The sequence below is a fragment of the Lynx canadensis genome, chromosome B4 (assembly GCF_007474595.2).
Source record: "Lynx canadensis isolate LIC74 chromosome B4, mLynCan4.pri.v2, whole genome shotgun sequence".
NCBI classification, from domain to species: Eukaryota; Metazoa; Chordata; class Mammalia; order Carnivora; family Felidae; genus Lynx; species Lynx canadensis.
Genome location: NC_044309.1, coordinates 43,078,008 through 43,093,654, shown reverse-complemented (window position 1 = coordinate 43,093,654; position 15,647 = coordinate 43,078,008). Strand labels below are relative to the sequence as shown.

Genomic DNA, 15,647 nt, shown 5'->3' with positions numbered 1-15,647 from the left:
TGGAACCATTGTATGATAAGAGAAGAGAGCACTTTGATAAGGTTCTTCCTAAAGCTAGAGTTCTCAGAGGTACAGAATTCTTAGAGGTAAAACATTCTATGTTCACTACTAAGCCTACTAGGTCTGCTGGTTGCTACCCGTTATACCAACCAATAGAAACAGCCGTTAACCAGACCAGGCTCCTAAAACTGGCTTCGTGGGACAGAAAACTTTCATTTCAGCCCTGGGGAGACGTCTAACCCATACTCACAATCCCTCATTCTTTCTGCGCTCCAGTGAAAGGCCACTTTTCGGTGTCAGTCCCTGTGGACGCAGACATTGCTCCCATCGCCCGATTGCTCATCTACGCCATTTTACCTGACGGGGAAGTGGTTGGGGATTCTGCAAAATATAAGATTGAAAACTGTCTGTCCAACAAGGTGGGTTTTTTTTTTTCCAGTTGCTATTATTATCAACTATTTTCTGCATGTGAACCACTGGGGCCAAAGGGGTTAAAATGAACCCTCCAGAGATTTTCAGCAAGGGAATGGCAGAGACACATGAGGAATCCATGCCACTTGCCTCCTAGTTTAAAATTCTCGTGTACTGTCGCTTACTATATGATACAGTTCAGAGTATCTTGCTCCCGTCTATGATGAAACTTTGGAAACACGAGTTTTTAAGATTACTAGGGAGCCAAAAGAAAAATATGAGAGCATCTAGAACCATGTGCACTCACCCACACTTAACAAATACCTTACCGTGTAACAAAGGTAAAAAATGGAATCTCAAATTTAATAATTTATGAGAATTAGATGTCATTACAATGGTTCAACTGATTCTTGGGAGTCAGAGTGAAGCGTAGGGGACAAAAAGCCTCAAGACTCCCATGGTGCCGACCACTGCCAAGTCAAATAAAGTGAGTACGTCCTGAATGTATGGAACACTCAGGAAATGCTTGTGAACGATCAATTAAATCAGGACATTTGTTTTTCTGACCATTCTCCCCAATTTCATAGGTGGACTTGAGCTTCCGTCCAGCACAAAGTCTCCCGGCCTCACACGTCCACCTGCGAGTCTCAGCTTCTCCTCAGTCCCTCTGCGCCCTCCGTGCCGTGGACCAAAGTGTGCTGCTCATGAGGCCCGAGGCTGAGCTGTCCGCGGCCTCAGTGAGTTCCCGGCAGCCCTGGGGGGTCAGGAAGGGCCGTGCGAGGGGCTCAGGGCGAGGAGAAAGGCCTATCTGAGTAGGATAGAATCTATCAAAATTCTATTTACCTAGGAGTTAGTAGCTTTGATCTCTTTCATGGGCACTTTTTTGGGTGAGAAATATATTACATTTCAACACATAGATATGTATTTGTTTACCTAAGTTTATATACGTATACAAACATAAACACGCATATGTACATGTGTGTTTGTTTATATATATGTATGTCAATAAAATCATGCACCATTCAAAGCCCCTGAAATCCTGGAGCTCTCTAAACTGGTAATAGGTATTTTCAAACTAGTTGTAATGTTTGAAAAAGCCTAACAAAAGTGGTACATTTAGGTGCACGACAACTGATATGAAATATCAAATTTCTGTTTTTGTTAAGAATTATATCAAACACTGTAGGTTCCAAGATGAACACAATTTCTGAAGGAAGATATACATTGTCTCTGATGAATAAAGATTTGGAAAAATGGAGGCACCTGGGTGCCTCAGTTGGTTAAGCATCTGACTTCAGCTCAGGCCATGGTCTCACCGCTCATGAGTTCGAGCCCCGCAACGCCAGTGTGGAGCCTGCTTGGGATTCTTGGTTTCTCGTCTCTCTCTCTCTCTCTCTCTGCTCCTTCCCCATGTGTGCTTTCTCTCTCTCAGAATATATAAACTTTAAAAAAAATGTTTTTGGAGAAATGAATTACTATATGATAAATGACATTAATAAATTAAATCCTTTAAAATGTCAATGGAAGAAATAGCACAAGTGTATGCTGGAGTAGAACAATGAGAAACAAGTCAACACTTGCTAATAGTCATTTGCTTGTGTCTTCAAATTTTCAATATGAAGCCAATTGAAATAACCTCTTCCGGAAGTTTCTTTTTTACTGTCAAAATTTTACAAAGAGAAATTTATATTTTTTACTCCCTAAAAAAAAAGTTATAAGAAACGATTTTTAGTTTTTTAGTACTTCCAAATGGAATTTAATTGAAAATATTAGAATTCTTCTAAAGGAAGTATTGAGTACATTTCAGTAGAGGGAGCAAGGGCATATATGGAAAAATACAATGTTTTATGTTTATAGAATAATTTCATCCTTCTTGGGGTCCTTTTATTTTTTTTTTTAATTTTTTTTAATTTACTTTAAGGGGGGAAGGAGCAGAGAGACAGGGAGAGAGAATCCCAAGTAGTCTCCATGCTGTTAGCACCGAGCCAGACATGGGGCTCAATCCCACAAACCATGAGACCGTGACCTGAGCCAAAATCAACAGTCAGTCGCTTAACTGAAGAGCCACCTAGGTGCCCCATCTCAGGATCTTTTTAAATTATAGCAACACTGGTGGATAGATAAGGCAGAATATCCTATTAATTTTCAATAAAAAAGTAGAAGCTTTCAGGTATTTAGGAGTAGACCTGGGTTAGAACACTAGTCCAGTCCTCTCAAGCCTTGATAGTATTTTACTAATGAAACACTTTGTTCCCAGTAACATAAGCCATTCATTCAATAGGTATTTATTTAGTACCTGCTGTGTTGTAGGTGTACCTACTGTTTGTTGGAATGCGGGGATCTATTAGTGAACTCCTTGAACAACAAGAAGCCATGCTCTCATGGAACTTCTGCTTCCATAGATGAGATAGACGAGAACATATAATATGCTCCCCGAGGGGGGAGATGGAGAATATGCCTAAGAAAATATTATCCTATCCTATATAGAGGATATTTACTTATTCGTGTGCCCGTTCAGAACATGTGTTCGTTAACGTTGTTATACACTGAGTCAGTTGCTAACCACAAGGAGAGACATAACTATCATTTCCTTCTATCAGGTGATGTTTTATACCATGTCCCAAATGTAGCAGGCATAGATTTATCCCAATAAAGTTTTATTCCATTCTAGTATGGAGTCTAGTGTTTGCCTCTGAACTGTGTAACAAGCTATCGTGATTCTTGCGTACTTCGATGGGGATGTTTGGGGGTGTTTTTCCCTAAAATTCTTAAAACAGCTTCATCTCTGTAAATTATTTAAGCAACAGTGGCACTCAAACAAGACTGACGGTAATTATGCTTTTCTTTTCTCTTTGCATGTAAGAAGAATAAGCCACAAATAAGTTTGTCCTTTTGTCCTTTGCATTCATACAGGTTTATAACCTGCTACCAGTGAAGGACCTCACTGGTTTCCCTGCGAGTTTGAATCAACAGGAGGAAGATGATGAAGACTGTGTCAATAGCCGTAATGTCTTTATCAATGGAATCATGTATTCGCCTGTATCAAACACAAATGAAAAAGATATGTATAGCTTCCTACAGGTAAATTCCTTGTATTTTAGATTCTAAAGATGTTTTGAAGATTTTGAATTCTAAAGATTCATGGAATATTATATGTGCAAAAAATACATATTTGTTTTAATACCTTCATATCACAGTTGAGGGTAACGGGACACAGAGAGGTCAAGTGACTTCTCCAAGATTATGAATAGTGGCAGATCTGATCATAGCAAAGGGCCAGAGCTAGAACTTTTTGGACTAGTAATCAAGTTTTTTTTTTTTAATTTTTCCCGAAATTCATTGCCTTGTGTTATTTATAAATGTCACATATATAAAATATTTCTGTTAAAAGAGTTTTACCAACAGAATAAAATTACTTCCGTGAGTATACCAATGTCCTTTCTACAGATGTGAGCATTAAAAGTTCAATATTGGGGCACTTAGGTGGCTCAGTCGGTTAAGCATCTGACTCGGTCTCAGCTCAGGTCTTGATCTAAGGGTCATGAGTTCAGGCCCTGCTTGAAGTTGGGCTCCACTTAAATAAAAAAAAAAAAGTTTAGTATTAAGCTAATTGGAATGTTTGTGAAATTCAATGAAGTATGTGCCTATATATTTCATATTTATGTACTAATTCGGTGATAATTTCCTTCATAGGATATGGGCTTAAAGGTATTCACCAACACAAGGATTCATAAACCCAAAGTATGCTCACCACCTGAACCCTATGCAATGCAGTCATCTCGAAGACTATTCGCTTCTCCAGGTAAAAAAATAAAAATAAAAGCTAATATACTGAATCAAACAAAAGATGTTTTAAAAATATAAAATGTGATAAAATGAATAAAAAAGAACTTGTGATTCAGATATATTAAGGTTCTTGCTCAAGATCACATAGCAATACAAACCAAACATTCTGATTGTGTCGAGCCCCCACATATGCAATGCTGGCGAGGATACAAGGCAGACTGTAAGAAGTTTCATAAGAGAGGTACAGGAACTGTATGTCAACTATACTCCCATTTAAAGAGAGAGAGAGACAGAGGTACAGATATACAGAATAAAAGAAAGGATTAATTCTGATTGAGCAATCAGGAAACTCATTCATGAAGAATCCACTTCTAGGGGTGCCTGGGTGGCTCAGTCAATTGAGCGTCACTTTTTTTTTAATGTTTTTTTTAATTTATTTATTTTTGAAGGAGAGAGAGAGAGAGAGAGAGAGAGCATGAGCGGGGGAGGGGCAGAGAGAGAGGGGGAGACACAGAATCCGAAGCAGGCTCCAGGCTCTATACCGTCAGCACAGAGCCCGATGGGGCTCAAACCCACGAACCGCAAGATCATGACCTGAGCCAAAGTCGGACGCTCAACCGACTGAGTCACTCAGGCACCGTGAGCATCCCACTCTTGATTTGGGCTCAGGTCAGGATCTCACAGTTCATGGGATCAAGCTCTGCATCGGGCTCTGTGCTGACAGCATGGAGCCTACTTGGGATTCTCTCCCTTCCTCTCTGCCTCTCCCCTACTTGCTCTTTCTCTCTCAAAATAAATAAGATAAACTTTAGAAAGAAGAAGAAGAAGAAGAAGAAGAAGAATCCACCTCTAGTAAATGGAGATGTGTGAGGTTGGAAGGAAAGATATAATTTCTAGTCACAGGATCAGCATAAATAGAAACAGAAATGTTCACAAGTTGGGACTACATTCGCACCAGTTAGGTAAGGAAGCTCTAACTTCCCCAAAATATCGGTCGATATGCATTTTGAAATCACATTTATTTGTCAGTGATATGGGCTACTTTACTGGTGAATCAGACACTAAGTAACCATTTATTTATAGTTTGATATTGTCAAATCATGGTGGAATATAAAGAGTTTGTCAAAAAATCAAGGAAAATATTCAATGAAAATTCATTAGTTATATGGAATTTAAATAAATATTATTATATATTTTTTATTATTTATAAGCTAAAGTCTATAATCCTTTAAAGTAGAATTTATAGTAGGGGCACCTGGGTGGCTCAGTCAGTTAAGCAACCGACTTCAGCTCAGGTCATGATTTCATGGTTCATGGGTTCGAGCCCCACGTCGTCTCTGTGCTGACAGCTCAGAGCCTGGAGCCTGCTTCAGATTCTGTCTACCTCTCTCTCTGCCCCTCCCCCTCCTCTCTCTCTCTCTCTCTCAAAAGTAAACACTTAAAAAATAATAAAATAATTTTTTTTAAAGTGGAATTTATAGCAAACTTATGTATAGGCACAAATTTTTTTTCAGAGAACTGGTTGTTAAATATTTACCAGCACACCATTAACAGAAAGGAAACAGGCAAGAGAACCCCACTGACCTTCTGACACATGTGGAAATAAAGAACTCGTTTTTAATGTTTATTTTTATTTTTGAGAGAGACAGACAGACAGACAGATCATGAGGGAGGAAGGGGCAGAGAAAGAGAGAGACACAAAATCCAAAGCAGGCTCCAGGCTCTGAGCTGTCAGCACAGAGCCTGATGCGGGGCTCAAACTCACAGAGCGCGAGATCACGACCTGAGCCGAAGTCAGACGCTTAACTGACTGAGCCACCCTCACGCCCTAAAAACGTTTTTATCCTTGATCCTTCACTCCTATAAACTTTCTCAGAACCACTGTCATAATGTTTGGGGACAATGGTTCTTTGACCCCACAGAGGAACATACCAAATGGAAACTGACTCCTGCCCTTCTTCCAATCCACGTTACATCACTCTCCTTTCAAGCAATCCAAGAAAGAGCAATCCAAGGCTCTTTCTGCCTCTAAATATCCATGTCCTGTATTTGTGATTCTCTTACCCCCACTCACTTTGGACTTATTCTAGTCCACTTTGGACTTATTCTAGTCCAAACTTAAGCTCTAGAATTCGGCTTACATATCACTTCCTCAAAGAAGTATTCCCTTAACACCAAAGCATCCTCTCCTGGTTCCTGTCTGTTCCATCAGCCTGTTTATTTCTTTTGTAACATGTATTACAAGCTCTCATAAGCTTAATCTTTGTATTTGTTATTTCTGTCTCCTCCCTCGCCCACCATAGCCATATCTCAATTGCAAAGAGGCCAGGAACTTACAGAAATGGCACATGTTTCAGAGGCGTTCACCGAGACTGTGAGAAAGTATTTTCCTGAGACGTGGATCTGGGACTTGGTGGCCGTAGAGTAAGTAACTTTCTTTATATATAAAAGGTAAGAATATAGACTCCTCACGATTTTCCGGGTTTGGTTAATTTTTCAATATCCAAGTATTTCTTTCAGACACGTTGTTATTTTCAGGAGAGGCTGAACATAAGTACTTCTGCTATGAAGTCTCACTCTTCTAATTATATCAGAGCTGAGAAATTTTGCACATATTTAATTCTAAGACTTCCAGAAAATGGGAATAAGGACCAGGTACTGCGTAGACTAACACCTATGAGAGATCTTTCACCGGCCAACAGTCTTGGGTTAAGCACAGAATCAGTCAGACCAACGAGACGCAGTCGTAGTAGAATTAAAAACTGTAAGCATGCCTTCATTGGAACAGTATTTTCAAGAGTAAAATTTAAGAGCAATCTCAAATTACAGATTCAATTTGTAACAACATTGTCTATAATAGACAATGCTATAGTTATATGTCTAGAGAAGATTCTGATATAGACTAGAATTGCAAACAGAATTGGAAGGAAAGGACTTCTAATATTTTCCCATTTCAAGCCTTGATTATCCTCTCCTTTATTGATATTTCTACTGAGTGCATTCAGGTCACGACAATAGAATTATTTATAGGAGTTCTCTTCCTAGAAAGAATTTATTTCACTGTTTACTTTCTGTTCTTCACATTTCTATCCTCCCCAGCACATCAGGTGTGGCTGAAGTGGGAGTAACAGTCCCTGACACCATCACGGAATGGAAGGCAGGGGCCCTCTGTCTGTCCAATGACACTGGGCTTGGTCTCTCGCTTCCCGCCTCCCTCCGCGCCTTCCAGCCCTTCTTTGTGGAGCTCACAATGCCCTACTCTGTGATCCGCGGAGAGACCTTCACTCTCAAGGCCACTGTCCTAAACTACCTTTCCAATTGCATCCGGGTAAGGACCTCTCTTTCCTCAATTGAACACAAGGTGACAGTCCAATAAATTGAAAACTGCACTCTTTGAAATACTGTGCCAGATGAGCTCACCAGAAGAGGAATCCTCTCAGAGATATTCATATGTTATAGACGCCATGGTTGCTGGTATTTCCAAACACGTGCAACTTAAAACAAGCTTCTGAGCCTTACCACAACCCCATAAGTTTAGGAAGCTTGTGCAGTATGAAGATTTCTGACAAGGTGGACAAAAATCAGTACGCTTCATTCTCACGTCTTAGATCCCTTAAGGTTTCGACTTCTACCTTCCACGTATTTAATTTTCACATAGCATCATAGACCAATAGACATATCAAACCTCACTTTGAAAGTTATTTGTGAGCATCTGACCTCTCCTGAAACCACAAGCATTTATAAATCTTGTAACACTCTGCTGGGAGAGCTGAAGGAATGGTCAAGATCCCAGGCCAGAGAGGTAGAGTTTCCACAGGAAACATGCCATCATGACTTTTGCACCTCCTGTCCCACCCCATGAATGAGCAGATTATTGAAAAATACTAAGGTTTCCATGTCAGATCATGGAAAGGTAGTTGGTCTGCACTTAGATCATCTCTACTATTAGGCAACCTAAAATCTAACCAATCCCCAACACGCTTTATTTCAAACCATTATGCTTTTGGTCTCCTTCTCCTTCTGATCTGTCTCTTGGATTTACGTGTGGTTTCAGGTTAATGTGCAGCTAGACGAATCTCCTGCATTCCTAGTCCAGGAGAAGAAACAAGAGTCTCACTGCATCTGTGGGAATGGCCGGCAAACTTTGTCCTGGGCAGTAACACCAAAGGCATTAGGTGAGGGACACTCTCCTAGAGACAATTCTCTACTCAACAATTGTATATGTCAGCAGGATCCTTACATCTAATGTTATTTCCCTGAGGCAAAAACACACCCCCTCCAATGGTAGGATTTTCGCCTGTGTCTTTTACTCTACAAGGCTATCCCCACTTCCTTTACTTCCACCTCCGCCTTGGATTCTCAGTATCATTAGCCTCTGTGTTTCCATTCCTGCTCCTGTGTTTTTATAAAACAAAAAGAGGTTACAAAACATTGAACACTTATGAAGCTTGAGGTTTGGAGGCATGGAGAAAGAAGGCGATGGTGCTCATCTGTACTGCCCCTTTTTTAGGAAGTGTGAACTTCACCGTGAGCGCAGAGGCACTGGAGTCTCAAGAGCCATGTGGGACCGAGGTGACTGTGGTCCCTGAATATGGAAAGAAAGACACAATCATCAAGTCTCTGCTGGTTGAAGTAAGTAAGCCAATCCATTTGATAGGTCACAACGAGTCAATAAAAACAATGGTGAATCCAGTTGAGATTCCAAGTTTTAGTTAAGAAGGGTTAAATAATACATAATCACAGAAGAGTTCACAATATTCTCTCCTCTTCTCTTTCTCCATCTCTCTCTCTCTCTCTGTCTCAATATTTATATCATTTTCCCCTCACTTCCTCCTCATCTATCAACCTGTCTCCTTCATATTGCTTATACTTACAGAATTTATTTATGTAATACATTTGGAAGTCAGTTCTACTACCAACGTACATGTCCATTCTTACCTCTACCTTTTCTTTCTTTCCACCTAAAGCCTGAAGGACTAGAGAAGGAAGCAACATTCAACTCCCTGCTCTGTCCACCAGGTAAGAGTCACTCATCATAATTAAGATAGCATTGACCAAAGTTTGTGTAACATTTAAAGTTCGAAGAATTTTGTATATTATTATAAAGTCCAGGAGACAGGTTATATATATGATATATATTATATATATATAATATATATAGATATATAGATATAGATATATATAGATATATAGATATATAGATATATAGATATATAGAGATATAATATATCATATATAGATATATAGATATTATATCTATATCATATATATTATATATGATATATATTTATATATAACATATATATGATATATATTATATATATAGATGTATAGATATAATATATATAGATATAGATATAATATCATATTATATATATAGATATATATAGATATAATATATATAGATACAGATATAGTATATCTATATCTATATAATATATATAGATATATATAGATATATATAGATATAATATATATAGATATAATATATATGATATTACATATATAACGTATATATAATATATATATGATATATATTATATAGATATATATATCATATATTATATGTTATATCATATAATATATATTATATATATGATATATATTTATATATAACATATGTATATGATATATATTTATATATAACATATATATGATATATATATGTATATGACATTATATATTATTCCTACGCTTCCCTACAAGGTAAGTAAGACCCAGAGAACCATCAACCCATTTGAGAAGACACTAAAGAAACTCACAATAGAAGATATGACTTTATCTCGGTGAAGAATTTTCTAGTCTAAACAAAAACACTTACAGAAATTTAGTACACTAAGAAATTTATCGACACAATGTGTTCTCACCTCAAACAACATGGAGTCAACATCATACATGTGTTTCTTGACTTTCTCTGACTACCTATTAATTTTTGTTTACTGTGTTTATTATACTGTCAAGACTTCAAATATATAAAATGTGTTCTAAAAACATAATTGCCTGGTTATCTAGCCTTATTTCTACATTTAAGTGAATTTACCACCAAATCCTTTTATCATGGCTTGCCTTCCATTCCTCAGTTCTTTGATTTATTTCTTATGTGTCTAGAGCTGATCATCAAGCAGTTTTATTAAAATTAATTTTTATTGGGGGCACCTGGGTGGCTCGGTCAGTTAAGTGTCCGACTTTGGCTCAGGTCATGATCTTACGGTTCATGGGTTTGAGCCCCATGTTGGGCTCTGTGCTGACAGCTCAGAGCCTGGAGCCGGCCTCAGATTCCGTGTCTCCCTCTCTCTCTGCCCCTCCCCCACTCACACTCTGTCTCTCTCCCCAAAATAAACAGCAAAAAAAATTTCTTAATTAATTTTTATTGTCTGTGTAATACAAAAATACATTCTCCTTTAGAAAACACAACTTCATATTAAAGGCAATATTTTTAATACTTTATCATCCATATATGTTTAAAAATAATATGCATAGATGAATTTATTTATATATGTGATTTATGTAAATGGTATTAAGTTTCATCCTGTAACTTGTATAAGTAACATTTCATGACTTCTTACTCAGCAATCTAGCTTAAAAATCTAACCATGTTAAATTATAGAACTAGGTAATCCCTTTTAGTCCCATTCCTAAAAGGTAATTCCCTTTGATGTAATTTTAGTAAAATTCCATACTATCGATGTATCACAGTTCTGATGGGTATTTTAGCTATTCCTCATTTTCTTAACTATTTGCCAGATGAATAAATATAAATAAATAAATACCTCCTTATGTATAGATGCAAGGGTTTTTTTTTAATTTTTTTAATGTTTATTTATTTTTGAGAAAGAGAGAGAGAGAGACAGAGCATGAGCTGGGAAGGGGCAGAGAGAGAGAGGGAGACACAGAATCAGAGGCGGGGTCCAGGCTCTGAGCTGTCAGCACAGAGCCTGATGCGGGCTTGAACTCACGAACTATGAGATCGTGGCCTCAGCCCAAGTCGGACACTTAACTGACTGAGCCACCCTGGTGCCCCGCAAGTATTTTTCTAAGTGTTTATTTATTTTGAAAGAGACATAGAGAGTGAGCGGGTTAGGGACAGAGAGAGAGAGAGAGGGAGACAGAGAATTCCAGGCAGGCTCTGAGTCAGACGCTTAACCAACTGAGCCACCCAGGCGCCCCCAGATGCAAGTATATTTATTTGTAAAATGTGAAATTCCTAATTAAGAGGTGATATGTATCTTCTCCAGTTTTAATAGAACTTTAAAAACCCTTTTGCTAATACCTAAATGTTAATATTCTCACCAAGTTTATATTTCCCTCTGTGATCACCAGCATCTTTTACCATGAAAGTTTTCAATTTTGGTGAAAATTTTAGATGAAAAAATATAATGTTTTATTTGACGTTTATTTATTCTTGAGACATAGAGAGACAGAGCATGCACGGGGGAGGGTCAGAGAGAGAGGGAGACACAGAATCCGAAACAGCCTCCAAGCTGTCAGCACAGAGCCGGATGCGGGGCTCGAACTCACGGACCGCGAGATCATGACCTGAGCCGAAGTCGGTCGCCCAACTGACTGAGCCACCCAGGCGCCCCCAAAAAATATAATGTTTTAATCTAAATCTCTACAATCACAAGTGACGATGAGCTCATTTTTACACATTTATGAATGCCTTCATATCCTCTGACCTTTCAGGTCGCAGTGATTTTTTTTTTTTTTTCAGATTCATCTGTATCTCACTGATTCTTTACCTATTGAATAAGTTGCTTTTTTTTTTTTTTTTTTTGGCTTGGTAATTTGTCTTTTACCTTTTTTATGGCATCTGTTGTTTTTTTTTTTTTTTAACGTTTATTTAATTATTTTGAGAGAGAGGGGAAGGGGCAGAGAGAGAGAGAGAATCCACTCAGGCTCCTCTCTGGTATCTGTTTTCTTACAAAAGTTTCTTGGGGGGAAGGTAAGAGAGTTTTGTTTTTTTTTTTTAACATACAAATAATACAGGGCCCCTGGGTGGCTCAGGTGGTTAAGCATCCAACTCTTTTTTTTTTTTTTTTAACGTTTATTTATTTTTGAGACAGAGAGAGACAGAGCATGAACGGGGGAGGGTCAGAGAGAGGGAGACACAGAACCCAAAACAGGCTCCAGGCTCCGAGCTGTCAGCACGGAGCCCGACGCGGGGCTTGAACCCACGGACCGCGAGATGGTGACCTGAGCTGAAGTCGGCCGCTCAACCGACTGAGCCACCCAGGCGCCCCAGCATCCAACTCGATATCGGGTCAGGTCATGATCTCAGGCTTCATGAGTTCGAGCCCCATGTTGCCTGCTTAGGATTCTCTCTCTCTGCCTCTCCATGCTTGCATGCAAGTGTGCACATGCACTTTCTCTCTCTCTCTCAAGAATACATAAAAAAGTTAAAAAAATTTTTTAACATATAAATAATATATAATATATATAATTATATGTTATATATTATATATTATATAATTATATATTATATAATTGTAAATTATATATTATATATTATATAATTGTATATTATATATTATATAATTGTATATTATATATTATATATAGTGTGTATCTAAAATTAAAATTTATATACACAACTGTGTATATAAATGTAATTAACAACATACATAATTAATGTATACAACTTGATGAGTTTGGAAATAAGTATACACCTGTAAGACTGTCACCACAATCTATACTATAAACCTATCCATCACCTCCAGAAGTTTCCTGCCACTCACTTATTAGCATATTTTTCGTGTGATAGGATCACTTAGTATGAGATCTATCCTGTTAGCAAATAAGCATTTAAGTGTTCAGTATGGTATTGTTAATATCAGGCATTGTTCTATACAATAGATCTCTACAGTGTAATCTTCCTGCATAACTGAAAATGTGTACCCTTTGACCAGTTTCAATGTTAATTTCATGAGGAAGGGGGACGCAGCATGAAGATAAATGCTACATTTCTCTTTCATCGTCATGAAATTTACCAATCCTAAAATGGCAGTAAATGTATGCCTAGCAGCAGCAATTATTTTATGTTCAGTGAGTCAGATACTGTTCACCTTCCCCCCCAAGTCCCATGTCTTGGGCCCCCATAAAAATACGATCTTCCTGTGAAATTTGAGGGCAGTAAGGACATTGTTGTCGGAATTTGGAAATCCCAGAGATTTTTCCTTTGCTTATGTATACATTAGGGGGGTTTTTCATACAACTGTCGAGTAAGGAGGTTAGGAATAGACGCTAAACTGATCATCTTGTGATAACCATCTCATGCTAGCCACGGGATGGTCACGACGGAGTCACAACATCATGGGCACTTGTCAATTTGTAGCCTTGTTTGGAATGCACTCTAAATACATGGGGGAAAAGAGGGCTGGGGAAGAAGAATTTCTAGAAATCTAAGAATCCCATTTGTACACATTTAAGATTATATATATATATATATATATACACATATATATATGTATGTATTTTTTTTAAGGGAAATACTGAAAGAGGGACAACTTTTCGGAAGTTTAAGTATAAGGCATAGTCTGGCTTCTGTGTTTTGGAGCTCTGCAGGAGCATTATTTTCATTATGGCTTGTGTGTTTCTCTAGATACCGGAGTGTCTGAACAATTATCTCTGAAGTTGCCACAGAACGTGGTAGAAGAATCTGCCCGAGCCTCCATCTCGGTATTGGGTGAGCTCCGTCCCTGTGAATCATTCTACTATATGGGCAGTTTTTACTGTATTTCTTTTCCATAAATACTCCCTCAAAATAACAACTCTAATTTCAACTTCAGTCTTCCCTCTGTCTTTGGGCTTGTTCATTGCTCCCAATCATACTCCTGTCCCTGGACAATTCACCCTTGCCCCAAATCTTCATTTTTCAACCTCCCTAAAATTATTCCTTTCTTCTTAAGGATTCGGATAGATTATAATCTAGAAGACTTATGATGTCCCATCTCTCCCATTCCCTAGGAGACATCTTGGGCTCTGCCATGCAAAATATACAAAATCTCCTCCAAATGCCCTATGGCTGTGGAGAACAGAATATGGTCCTCTTTGCTCCTAACATCTATGTTCTGAATTATCTAAATAAGACACAACAGCTGACTCCAGAGGTGAAGTCCAAGGCCATTGGCTACCTCAATACCGGTGAGTGATTAAACAAGTAAGTGAAAACTTCACAGAGTCATTTTAACAATACACTGGATTTCCCAATAGGCTTGAATTACTTATCGGTTCTATGGTATGTTGGCTTCTCATAGTATCATAGTTACCTTGGTACGCATGCTGTGACCGCTAATTTTACGGTAACTATCCAGGGTCCAACTTCCCATTAATGTTTAGAACTCAGACCCTTCTAACATATGACAGCAAAATTTAAGAAATATCACCAAAGGGACGCCAGATGGTCAGAATCTCGCAGTTCGTGGGTTCAAGCCCCACATCAGGCTCTCTGCTGTCAGTGCAGAGCCCGCCTGGCATCCTCTGTCCCTCTCTTTCTCTCTCTGCCCCTCTCCCACTTGTGTGCTCTCTCTCTCAAAAATAAATAAATGCTTTTTTAAAATTTTTTTAAAAGAAAGAACTATCAGCAGAGACCAAGGCATTTTGGTAATTTTTCCGGCCAAAACACATGCCGTCTGTCATACTGTTTCATTAACCTTCTATTCCAGGTTACCAGAGACAGCTGACCTATAAGCACCATGATGGCTCCTATAGCACCTTTGGGGAGAAATATGGCAGGAATGAGGGCAATACCTGGTAAGGAATAGACAGTTTTTTGAGCTCCTATTTCCATACCAGCTCTCTTACATGTATTATCACAAGTATATTCACAGTAACCTTATCACATATGTATTATTAAACCTGTAGTTGGTTATGCTCAGTACCTATACCAAGACTAGCGAGGTAACCACCAGAAAAGTTGACATCCAAATACATGGATATTAGATCTTCCCCCAAAATTCATCCTGTTAATAACACCAAGCATATTCTTTCTAAAATAGCTATTCGGGGGGGGGGGGGGGGGGGCGCTTGTGTGGCTCAGTCAGTTAAGCACCCGACTCTTGATTTCGGCTCAGGTCATGATCTCATCGTTTGTGAATCTGAGCCCCAAATCAGGCTCTGCGCTGACAGCTCAGAGCCAGCTTGGGATTCTGTCTCCGTGCCTCTCTCTCTGTCCCTCCCTGACTCGTGCGTGCTCTCTCTCTCTCTCTCTTTCTCAAAATAAATAAATAAACTTCTAAAAAATAAAAATAAAGTAAAATTTTAAAATAATAATAATAAAATAAAATAGATGCCTTTGGGGGGGCACCTGGCTGGCTGAATCAGTAGAGCATGCAATAGTTGACTTCACGCTGTTAAGTTAGCCCCATGTTGGGTGTAGAGATTACTTAAAATTAAAATCGGTTAAAAATAGTAATGAAATTGGGGCGCCCGGATGGCTCAGTCAGTTAAGCATC

General features: G+C 38.5%; 1 protein-coding gene across 3 annotated transcripts in view; it reads left to right on the top strand.

Annotated features, from left to right (window-relative positions):
- Positions 1 to 15,647, top strand: part of LOC115518305 (alpha-2-macroglobulin-like) — a 130,103-nt gene that overhangs the window by 103,234 nt on the left and 11,222 nt on the right. For all 3 annotated transcript variants that reach the window (XM_030321734.1, XM_030321736.2, XM_030321735.1), the window contains 12 exons: positions 277 to 419; positions 999 to 1,148; positions 3,325 to 3,492; positions 4,105 to 4,213; positions 6,501 to 6,621; positions 7,297 to 7,525; positions 8,252 to 8,372; positions 8,708 to 8,829; positions 9,165 to 9,216; positions 13,796 to 13,879; positions 14,161 to 14,337; positions 14,859 to 14,946. In XM_030321734.1, coding sequence (XP_030177594.1) covers positions 277 to 419; positions 999 to 1,148; positions 3,325 to 3,492; positions 4,105 to 4,213; positions 6,501 to 6,621; positions 7,297 to 7,525; positions 8,252 to 8,372; positions 8,708 to 8,829; positions 9,165 to 9,216; positions 13,796 to 13,879; positions 14,161 to 14,337; positions 14,859 to 14,946 — 1,564 coding nt within the window. The remainder of the gene's footprint in view (positions 1 to 276; positions 420 to 998; positions 1,149 to 3,324; positions 3,493 to 4,104; positions 4,214 to 6,500; positions 6,622 to 7,296; positions 7,526 to 8,251; positions 8,373 to 8,707; positions 8,830 to 9,164; positions 9,217 to 13,795; positions 13,880 to 14,160; positions 14,338 to 14,858; positions 14,947 to 15,647) is intronic.